At 40.5% G+C, this 11,625-nt stretch overlaps 2 protein-coding genes across 2 annotated transcripts; both read right to left on the bottom strand.

Annotated features, from left to right (window-relative positions):
- Nucleotides 1-1,904: 1,904 nt before the first annotated feature.
- On the bottom strand, nucleotides 1,905-2,480 carry LOC135710816 (circumsporozoite protein-like). The gene has a single exon (XM_065233503.1). It carries the CDS (start codon nucleotides 2,478-2,480, stop codon nucleotides 1,905-1,907), a length of 576 nt encoding a protein of 191 aa, XP_065089575.1.
- A 95-nt stretch (nucleotides 2,481-2,575) lies between these two features.
- On the bottom strand, nucleotides 2,576-8,173 carry LOC135710815 (uncharacterized). Its single transcript, XM_065233502.1, has 2 exons — nucleotides 8,112-8,173; nucleotides 2,576-3,497 (listed from the first exon to the last, which is right to left on the bottom strand). The coding sequence occupies exons 1-2, from the start codon at nucleotides 8,171-8,173 to the stop codon at nucleotides 2,576-2,578; spliced, it is 984 nt and encodes a 327-aa protein (XP_065089574.1).
- Nucleotides 8,174-11,625: the final 3,452 nt, after the last annotated feature.

Genomic DNA, 11,625 nt, shown 5'->3' with positions numbered 1-11,625 from the left:
ATATTATCCGTATATAGACGAGGCCTTAATGGATATTTTTTATTTTTATTGGTCTCAGTTTCTGCACTGCTCAATTGAACAGCAATTGCTAGTTTTAATTGGAATCCAAATCATAATGCAACAATCAATTGATTTATGTCTTCACGTTTATTTCCTAACATGACATTAAATTTAAGAAATAATTGTGGATCTATGTTGAGCTGATATGAGTTTTACGTAGTGCGAAGTGTATATAAATTACTGTCTTCTTCTTGGCTTACAACTGGAGCTTTATTACTTTATACTTAATCTGTTTTTTGGGCTCTACATACTTTAAGCACAGTTATTATAAGTTTAATAATCAATCAGCTAAATTTTCCGTATTATCATTAGACAAAACACACGAAAATCAAGAAAAAAAATTTCGGTGTATCATTAAGATCATAGAATGTACCAATTTCTACTGTTTATCGTTTTCTGGCAACAGTTCGGAAGAGGGGAAGAAACAGGATTTCGATCGCTAACCCGACGTTGAAAAGGATAGGAATAGTTTGTCAAAATAAATCAAGAGCTCCAGAATACACCGATCAACAAATTTCGAACGTGAAAACCCAAGAAATTACTCAGGAAAATGTCTCGTTTTTGATGATGAAAGTTACTTTCCTCTCTCAAAATCTCACATTCCTGGAAATGATCGATATTATTCAGATAATAGTTGTACAACATCTCCAAATGTAATATTCAAGTTAAAAAACAAGTTTGAACAGAATGTGATGCTGTATATCGCCATATCGGAGCGAGGAATTTCTAAGCCATGGTTAGAGCCTATGGGTTTGGTTATCAACAAAGAAGCTTACTTATACTTTCCAAGCTGAATAAATTTTTAAACCCTTTTTTCCATGATATGTTATCCATCGATCTTGTTTTCCGTGCTGAGCACCAATGCTACTGACGCCAGAGAGGCAGCTCTCACACCTGGCTATCGACCCATCAACTCATGAACCGGGGACCAACGGCTTTACTTCCTTTCCGAAGGAAGGCGTGATCAGAGATGTTATGCCTCGGAAAATCCCGGCAGCGCCGACTGGGATTGAACCCAGACCTGCTGGGGTGAGAGGTAATCACGCTTACCACTACACCACCGGCACCGCTGGATTATTTTTTTTTAACTTTTAAAATTGTTTTCTCTACAGGGCTCTGATTTTTTTATGTTTGGCGTTTTAATCAAAGTTATGATCGAAATCATCATCAATATTAAACCACTAAAATTAAAAAAAAAGAACTAAAAGTTTGCAAAAGCTCAGAAATTTGATTTTTTTTTTCAAAACCAGGATCTTTAAATTGTTTGAAGCTATCATTTTGCATACGCTAAGTCGAGGGGGGCAACACATCTAAATATCAATTCTCGATGCTCAAAAAATCTCGCACTAGTGAATCAAACCTTGAAAAATCTTTTTTCATTTCTCGCATCTACTTGCATCTATTTGCATCGCGCATCATCTTTTGGCAGAAAATCTTCAGAATCATCATCAATCTTCTTTCTATCTACTCAACATGCGCGGAGCTAACCACAGTAAAACACACAATTTCCTGCATTGTAGATAGAGACGTCCCTCTAGCCGCACCGGTGGTGTAGCAGTAGCGTGATTAGTTCTCATTCCAGCAGGCCTTGGTTCAATCCCAGTCGGCGCCGCCGGGATGTTCTGAGGCATAGCATCTCTGATCACGCCTTCCTTCGGAAGGGAAGTAAAGCCGTTGGTCTCCGGTGCATGACTTGATGGGTCGATAGGTAAGGTCCAGGTGTGGGAGCTGCCTCCCTGGCGTCGGTAGCATTGGTGCTCAGCACGGAAAACAAGATCGACGGAAAACAAGTCAAGGGAAAAAAATAGAGTCGTCCCCATCGCGCTAAGTAATAAATATTCTATTCAAATTTTCTTAAGAGTTGGAGCCGGATTCGAAGCTGGATTCGGAGCCGGACTCAGAGCTGGATTCGGAGCTGGATTCAGAGCCAGATTCGGAGTAGAATTCAGAGTCGGATTTGGAGTTGGATTTGGAGTTGGATTCGAAGCCGAATTCGGAGCCGGATCCGGAGCTGGATTCAGATTCAGAGAATTCGGAGCCGGATTCGGAGCTGGATTCAGAGCCGGATTCGGAGCCGGATTCGAAGCCGGATTCGAAGCCGGATTCAGAGCCGGATTCTGAGCCGGATTCTGAGCCGGATTCTGAGCCGGATTCGAAGCTGGATTCGGAGCCGGATTCGAAGCCGGATTCGGAGCCGGATTCGGAGCCGGATTTGGAGCCGGATTCGGAGCCGGATTTGGAGCCGGATTCGGAGCCGGATTCGGAGCCGGATTCGGAGCCGGATTCGGAGCCGGATTCGGAGCCGGATTCGGAGCCGGATTCGGAGCCGGATTCGGAACCGGATTCGGAGCCGGATTCGGAACCGGATTCGGAGCCGGATTCAGAGCCAGATTCGGAGCCGGATTCGGAGCCGGTAGCATTGGTGCTCAGCACGGAAAACAAGATCGACGGAAAACAAGTCAAGGAAAAAAATAAATAGAGTTGTCCGCCTCGCGCTAAGTAATAAATATTCTATTCAAATTTTCTTTAGAGTTGGAGCCGGATTCGAAGCTGGATTCGGAGCTGGATTCGAAGCACGATTTGGAGCTGGATTTGGAGCCGGATTCAGAGCCGAATTCGGAGCCGGATTCTGAGCCGGATTCTGAGCCGGATTCTGAGCCGGATTCTGAGCCGGATTCTGAGCCGGATTCTGAGCCGGATTCTGAGCCGGATTCTGAGCCGGATTCTGAGCCGGATTCTGAGCCGGATTCTGAGCCGGATTCTGAGCCGGATTCTGAGCCGGATTCTGAGCCGGATTCTGAGCCAGATTCGGAGCCGGATTCGGAGCCGGATTCGGAGCCGGATTCGGAGCCGGATTCGGAGCCGGATTCGGAGCCGGATTCAGAGCCGGATTCGGAGCCGGATTTGGAGCCGGATTCGGAGCCGGATTCGGAGCCAGATTCGGAGCCGGATTTGGAGCCGGATTCGGAGCCGGATTCGGAGCCGGATTCGGAGCCGGATTCGGAGCCGGATTCGGAGCCGGATTCGGAGCCGGATTCGGAGCCGGATTCGGAGCCGGATTCGGAGCCGGATTCGGAGCCGGATTCGGAGCCGGATTCGGAGCCGGATTCGGAGCCGGATTCGGAGCCGGATTCGGAGCCGGATTCGGAGCCGGATTCGGAGCCAGATTCGGAGCCGGATTCGGAGCCGGATTCGGAGCCGGATTCGGAGCCGGATTCGGAGCTGGATTCGGAGCCGGATTCGGAGCCGGATTCGGAGCCGGACTCGGAGCCGGATTCGGAGCTAGATTCGGAGCTGGATTCGGAGCTGGATTCGGAGCCGGATTTTGAGCCGGATTTTGAGCCGGATTCGGAGCCGGATTCGCAGCCGGATTCGGAGCCGGATTTAGAGCCGGATTTAGAGCCGGAGTCGGAGCCAGATTTGGAGCCGGATTCGGACTCAGATTTGGAGCCGGAGTCAGAGTCAGTTAATTTATTTTCTGGATTCTGGAAATTTTCGGATGGTTTTTTTTTATTTTTCTTTGCAACTAAGCAGTTCCATGCCAAAAGACGCATGGAAAAACTCGACCTTCTCCAATTTTCAAACGTGACAAAATTATGGAAGGCAAATTCACGTTTATTATGCCATTCTAAAATTCTGCCATTTCGGATCTTGTAAAATTTTCAAAACGGCGTTTTTGAAATAAAAAAAAAGTAGGATGGAAACAGCACTTTTGATAGAAATTATGTACAGAAAATCAATGTTTCGCTGGTAAAAATATTAAGAAAAGCTAAATATCCCATATTTTTTTGTGGATTTTCTAATTTTATTTTTTTAATGCTCATGAATAATGTAATCTTTTAGAGTGTTTTTATGAGCACTAAAAATGGTCAAAAACTGTAGAACAACGACTTTTGGATAAATATTTTAACTTTTGTTAAAGGGTGTAATTTATACTCAGAAAACAATGTTTGAGATATTTTAAATCATTGTCTGTATAATAAAAATCACATATTAGTATACTAACAAAAAGTTTACAAATTTAATTAAAATTGGTCTACTATTTTTGCCAGTTTTCAAGTATCTACAGTTTTGAACGTTCTAAAAGATTGCATTTTTTCAAAAGATTTTTTAATGAAAACAATTTTTCTCAAATTGGGATAAGACATTTTAAAATATTTGGCTTCTTTATATTTTTATTTAAAATAATTTGAAATATATTAAGTTAATTTTTCCCAGAAAGGCATTTTTATCTCCACAGCTTTATCTCAGATTCCATTTCGATCAGAAATGCCACTTCAATGCTAACATTTGTTTTTTTTTTCAAATTTCATGCTACCATTTGTTTTTTCTTTCAAATTTCATGAATGCCATTTTGGAAATTTTACAAGATCAAAATTTAAGCAAAATGTGAATCATTACCATCAACAAACAATTACGAAAAGTTTCATATAAATCCACCTTCTTCTTATTCGCACTGATTTTGTCCACAAACTGAGCAAATTGCATGACTTAAGAGTTTGGTCATTGTTTCCAGCAGGGCTGGAAAGCACCTCAGAACGTTAGCAAAGCAACTTTGTGCATGGATCTCACAACACTCGACAAATAGTGTGTGGTTCTCTCATTTACTTCGCACACTCTTTTCCACCTAATCTGTGAGAAAGCGATCCATACCAAGAGCGGTACACTCTGTGCGGCGCAGGGAGCGAATATAATACAACAAGCGCTAATGTCTTCTTTGAATTCTTTGCAGACTTTGCTTACCACGACTGCATGCATAGGAGATGAAGAAGGGCACAACGAAGAAGAATGTTGTCTTTTTGCTGGGTTTCCAATTTGCAACCCTACACTGAGTGGCGTTCTTTACGTCGGAGCCGTCGGAGCGATGGCTACACATTGAGCTTTCGTTATTTCTGGGCGTTTGTCTGTCTTCGCTGCTTTACACTTGTGCAGGGTGAAAGACAAGCAAACTGTGTGTTTGCTTGATTCTCACTTTGTTTATTTCAGAAAATCAGCACATTGCGCGCATTGAGTGAGAAGATGACAGCCCTGGTTTTCAGGATTCTTTTTCAAATTGTAGTGATGCCTCGTAGCTTCGACTAGCTCGACTGTCTGGTAGCAAGTGATGGCGGAAGTGATTTGGCAGACGTGGTGTACATATGTAGATTTCCGTTACTCTTCCTGTCCCTCTGTAACTGATGGTGGAAGTGAAATGGCAGACCCTTTTTTGGACAAACATTTGCTCTGCTCATACTCTTCCTTTATTCTGAAGTTGTCACCGAGCTCCGATCAGATCGATCGTCTTGGCTGATACGCTATGCCAGACAAATTTTCGCATGAGCTAGAAAGTGATATCCATGCCAAAGAATATAGATTTTCTCTTCCGTTCGCTCTTCTGATAAGTTAGAGAAATGTACCTATTTTGTTTGTTCAAATTCTTAATAGTTTAATTTTTTTTTTACTATTTTTACTATGCACCAAAAAATCACTTGATAAATTTTCCAACGAATGACATATTTCTCATAAATGGTATTGAGATATATGCATTTGGACACTTCCACATTTTCATTACATTCCTTATTTTCAATTTCGTAATGTAAAGTAAAAGAAAGACGTAGGTGAAATGGCTCTAATGTTGGCCATTGGATCTAAGATTGGGCCCATCTAAAAATCTGCTATTTATCAATTTATCTAGATGAACGCGTCATTGGGACGGTATTAATGGATATTTTTAGGCGCTATTGAAAATTTAGTGGATTGCTGATGTATGGGCCCAAATTAGGGGCCGACATTTCATCCATTTCCCCCTAGTTAAACAAAATATTTGTGTGAATTAATAAACGTTGTATTTCGAGATTAAATAAAGGGTGATACGGTCAAAATTTGGTCAAGGGAAAACGCGTGTAAATCGGTGAAATCGTTTATTTAAAAAATCAAATTAAATTTCTTTTTCAAGTTCAATTAGTATAAAATTCAGGAAAAATATTCAGTTAGGCTTCCGCTTTTCCAAATCCGAATTGCCGGGCCTTACACTTGACCCCTGCCATCAGATTTTGTACAGCCACCTTGTCCACCTTCTTCGCTGCAGAAAGCCAGTTTGCCTTGAACTGCTGCTCGCCCTTAGCAGTTTTTTTGGTCTTCTTTAGGTTCCGCTTGACAATAGCCCAGTATTTCTCAATTGGGCGGAGCTCTGGCGTGTTGGAAGGGTTCTTGTCCTTGGGAACCACCTGCACGTTGTTGGCGGCGTACCACTCCATGGCCTTTTTAACGTAATGGCAAGATGCCAAATCCGGCCAAAACAGTACGGAACAACCGTGTTTCTTCAGGAAAGGCAGCAGACGTTTATTCAAACACTCTTTCACGTAAATTTCTTGGTTGACAGTCCCGGAAGCTATGAAAATGCTGCTTTTCAAACCACAGGTACAGATGGCTTGCCAAACCAGATATTTCTTTGCGAACTTTGACAGTTTCATGTGCTTGAAAACATCTGCTACCTTTCCCCTTCCTTTTGCCGTATAAAACTCCTGTCCCGGAAGCTGCTTGTAGTCGGCTTTGACGTAGGTTTCATCGTCCATTACCACGCAGTCAAACTTGGTCAGCATCGTCGTGTACAGCCTCCGGGATCGCGCTTTGGCCGTCGTATTTTGTTTATCATCGCGATTTGGAGTCACTACCTTCTTGTAAGTCGATAGTCCGCCCCTTTTTTTGGCTCGATGCACGGTTGTAGACGATACACCCAGCTTATTTGCGGCATCTCGGAGAGAGAGGTTAGGGTTTCGCTTGAAACTACCGGCAACTCTCTTTGTCGTCTCAGCGGCTTCCGGTTTTCGATTTCCCCCCGATCCAGACTTCCTGTCTGTCGACAAACGTTCCCCAAACACTTTAATTACATTTGTAACGGTTGATTTGGCAACTTTTAGCGATTTTGCCAACTTTGCGTGCGAGTAGCTCGGATTTTCGCGATGCGCGAGCAAAATTTTGATACGCTGCTCTTCTTGCTTGGACGGCATTTTGACAACTGAAGAGTGAATTCCAAAATCAAAATAGGAGCAACATTCTACACACACACACCTTCAAAATGAGAGGTGTTCAGGTTTTTTAAATGCAAAATTGAAAGAAATACGTCAAGTTGATATTGACCAAATTTTGACCGTATCACCCTTTATACCAATGTGTAGGTACTGCATGATATTTTTATGTTGCAAATATAAAGACAGCCAAATGGGTGAAAATTGTCCAATATTACATGATCACTCATCAGAAGTTTGTCATTAAAATTATTTTGAAATTTTGTGGAAGTATGGAACAATTTTTTTCCAAAAGCCTTGAAAATTTATTAGAATTTGATTGGTAAACAAAAGAGATACAACGGTTCTAGTGATGGTACAATTTAGCTAGTTCAAGTATTCTGACTCGTACCTACTGTATTCATTATGTTACAAAGTACACGTATTATAAAAAAAAATATTTAAAAAAATGAAAAGTTCAAACCAGTGTTGCTCAATGGTTTGAATTGCATAGACACAAGAGTTTCATCAATTCTTGAATTAAATTATTAGAATTCATTTTAAAATTAAAATTCAATTTAAATGCATCCAGCCACGTACAGCTCTGTCACGATAATTCATAAAGCAATAAGCATTCGCCAAAGTCGATCTTTCCGTGCAGAACACCATGATTCGCTTATTGATTTCTCTGAATCAAGTGGATATAGACACGGTCGGACAGCGGAAGTATACTGCACGTTCCGATCCGTTAGGTTTCGTTATTCATTTTCTTTATATTCACTGATCCTTGCTAGAGGCAGCACGGAGGGTGAATCATGTGTCATTCAACACTTAACTTGACCGGTGTACCACACAGAGATGGCTGCGGTGAGCAGTGGCGATACATTGGAGCTGATGAGGATAAAAGAATGAACGGGAAATATTTGGAGCGACGACGACGACGGTGACGACCGACGCTCCTCCAGCGCTGAGTGTTTGCCCCGTCCGTGTGCCATCTCATCCATCGTGGGTGGGTGTTATTGTCGTAGGCGAGCTGCAGCAGAGACAAAGAGAAACCTTGCTCACCTATCTGCAGTCAACCAACAAGCGCCATCTTCGCCTTTCCCATTGCCGAGCTCCACCGACATCGCTCTAATTGACCTTCATTTTTACTGTGAAGAAATTTATAGTGTCGGGCGTTCCATTGTCCGGGATGGCTCCGTGATGGGCAAGGGGACACAATATGCAAGTGGATCGATAGCTGTGCAGAAGGAAAGGGAGGGCTGGAAATGTAATAAAGCGCTAACCGCATACCATGTACCGCAGTGACCGTAACCAGCAACAGCCCCATAAACCAGACCCAGGTCCAGGACTGAATGTATTCCATGTATGTGTGTGAGTGTGAGTGTGTGGTTTGTCAAACTACAACCAGCATCATCATCAACTAGCAAAGTGACATGGTGTCAGAGAAGATAACATTTTATCAAATTGATTGTAGAATCTTGTTGGAATTTTAGGTACCATTATCGTTAGCCTTTTGACACTGGGCTTGGGTTCGATTCGGATGGAATAGTTTAGCTTTTGAGAGTGAATTACATGGATTGGTGGCAATATAATGTATTTGTGGGACTGAATTATATAATTGAGACTTAAATGTTCCATTTTGCTAATGCAATTTGCCCGTAATGCTGATATGTGAAGCCAGTTTTCTGTTACAGCAGCAATGGATTGCATCATTCGAGCAGTTTGAAAATAAATTTCTTAGGGGAAATGGATGTAATTTCGGCCTAAATGCCCCTAATTTGGGCCCATACATAGCTTCAACAATCGACTAAATTTATAATAGTGACCAAAAATATTCATTAGTACCGTCAAAATGACGCGTTCATCTAGGTAAAATTGATAAATAGCAGATTTTTAGCGATGGGCATAATCTTAGATCCGCACAGTTCGAAAAAGTAGTGTAAATTTCTGTTTAATATGATGCACATAAATAAGTTTAGATTGTATATCATGTAAAGTTCTGAGAAATTTCATGTAATGTAGCAAATATTGTATACAAAAGCCCATTGTTGTAAACAACATTGTTTACAAGGTGCTCGGTTGCGTGAAATAAAATACAAGTTTACGTGAATGGACGTTTACATCACTGTTAAAATTCAGACTGTGCATAGACCAACATTAGAGCCATTTCCCCTACCACTTGAATTTCGCCGTGAAATAATGTTTAGAAAAAAAAGTGTACTATTTATGCTTAATTTGAACAATCAGGAATTGTTTTTTTATTTTTTAAAATCACTGGTAAAAGGTCTTCCTAAAACTGCTCGTCAATATGAATAATTTCTCTACAAGTTCACCCAGCAGGGACATTTAAGATTCTATTACAGATTAACATGTAAAGTATGTTGAATTCTCAATGTTTTGCTTCATGACCAGATTCTGTAATGTGGTCGCCGGAAGGTTTTTATTATAATTTTGAAATTTTTATATGAGCTTATTTTTCGAACAATGCTTGTTTTCCCAAATATATTGCGTCTAGAAATTCATCTCGTGAAGGTTTTATACAAAAACATGCATTTTTGAAAAAATGGCTTGTACGCGCTCTATTGCAAGCAGAGATGTCAGATTTTTTTAGAGAGGTCTTCGAAAAATGGCAGTGAATTTCAGAAATGTCTGTAAAAGTCATGTTCGAGCAAAACAAACCTGCTTTTATCGAATTGAACCTCATTTGAGTTGGGAATGTATCGATTTACTCCGTATACGTTAAAATAAATTAATAAAAAGATAAATTACGATTGCACGACAAATGAGGTTGACTCAAAGTTGAGATTAGTTCAGTCATATTCTTCAAAACTTAGTTAACTCACTTAGTTAACAGACTGAATAAAACTTCCCAAGCTTTTACAGGAATTTGTTTTCTAATATAAGCAACATCTCGAAGTACATATCAAATTTGTATACTTCTTAAATGAGTTAATTTTTCGTCAATTTTTGTCATTTTCGAAAAGATTTATGAGGCTCGGAAAATTTTACTCAGTCTTCAAGTAAACTACGTTTTCTAGAGTTTGATTAATTTAAACTTAAATTTGAGACAATCTTATTTAAGTGAGTGATGCAAACTCCACCACCAAAATATGGAGCAATCGACAATCAAAAGAGCAATTTATAAGCTTATTAATACGATTCTAAGCACTTCGTGCTCAAAAAGTGTTGATGAATCAGGATCAGGGTTAAGATAGGAATATATAAATAAATATCATAGAGAAATGGAGAGTACTGCACAACGAATCCAAGTACGACGAATTGGCGCTAAACACTAACACTGTTGTAACGATTTTACAAATACAGTTGATAATAAGATATATCAATCAACATATACATTACATTTCGCAAAATATTTACACACCTGATAGAGAAAAACTTGGCTAAATATAATACAATTTGTTGATACCAACTTTTTTTACCTTTCTCGTACACCAAAAAGTACCGAAAGGCTATGATATCACTTGAAAAACACAATTTCGTCCCAAGACCCGGAGAGACGAATGGTTTATAGCAATAGACTCATCTCAACGGGATCCTTTGAAAAAGTTTGTTATGGGGTTTCCTTTTTTTTCCACCATTTTACGACTCTTATACAGGTACAACGTGGCGAAAATGGCTGCTTCTTTCAGCACTAAAACAGCATCCGTGTTCGAATAAAAAGATGGAATAGGATGGAAACACACTGTCCGTTGCATTCAAGCGGGACGAAAGTTATCGGCTTTACATTTCATTTGACGGATTTCTATAAAATTTGCTTCAAAATTTCCATTATTGAATATAAATTCGAGTCGTTATGAATAATAACAAGCACCTGCCGATATAATCGGATTTCATACACTATTCATCGACAATTTTGGATGTGGTAGAATTCTCGAGCATTATGCTGATGTTGTTTTAAGTGTGTTTTGTGATGTGATCTGTCACTTTCATGGGCACCTGCTTTTGTGATTATTACATGTTCAAACTCTTGAATCAACGATATTTGCCCGGAGATTTGACAACAGAATTGATGGCCAAACGTGACCAAAGCCAAGACCAAACGATAGGTGCCATCATGCTGACCTTCACCGGATGCCTTAGATTGGGGAAGTCTGTTGAGGTAGTGATGGAAATCAGTAATGACCTTGGAAATATCCGAGAATTCCATTCGTGACATATGCGTTTCCGCACTTCCTATAATGTGTGTAATGCGCTATAACTATCCCCTCAAAGTTTCAAGTGCACAGCTACCATAAAACATATAACAATGAAACTGGAACTTCACATTTGATGCAGCAAACCAGGAGCTCCAATTTTTTGAGTGATGTCACAACTGTGTCTGAAGTTTGTGCTCTAAAACACTTGAAGCGATGGGGCATCTCAGCCATCATCAGGAAATTTGTGGACTCTTCAAGGAATCAACATAATCTATTTTGAACAGATTTATCAACCAACTATACTAAAGGATCAGCAAAATTGTAATGACCTTATCTACGCAAACCAATCCCACGATCGAATAGGAGAGTCCTAGCCGAAGGTGTTGTTAATTTGGCAAGGCGAGCTTCGATTTGCGAGA

The sequence above is a fragment of the Ochlerotatus camptorhynchus genome, unplaced genomic scaffold (assembly GCF_037179485.1).
Source record: "Ochlerotatus camptorhynchus isolate MF236.1 unplaced genomic scaffold, CSIRO-AGI_Acam_v1.1 ptg000403l, whole genome shotgun sequence".
In the NCBI taxonomy this organism is placed as follows: domain Eukaryota; kingdom Metazoa; phylum Arthropoda; class Insecta; order Diptera; family Culicidae; genus Ochlerotatus; species Ochlerotatus camptorhynchus.
Note: the sequence above shows the minus strand (reverse complement) of the source record. Positions and strands in the feature narration are given on the sequence as shown.

Excerpts from the sequence above, each read along its gene's own strand:
- LOC135710816 (XM_065233503.1), bottom strand. The coding sequence starts at position 2,480 with ATGCTACCGGCTCCGAATCCGGCTCCGAATCTGGCTCTGAATCCGGCT.
- LOC135710815 (XM_065233502.1), bottom strand. The coding sequence starts at position 8,173 with ATGTCGGTGGAGCTCGGCAATGGGAAAGGCGAAGATGGCGCTTGTTGG. Across the intron at positions 3,498-8,111 it reads TGTTGGTTGACTGCAGATAG|TCCGAATCCGGCTCCAAATC; the intron begins GTGAGCAAGGTT and ends TCCAAATCTGAG.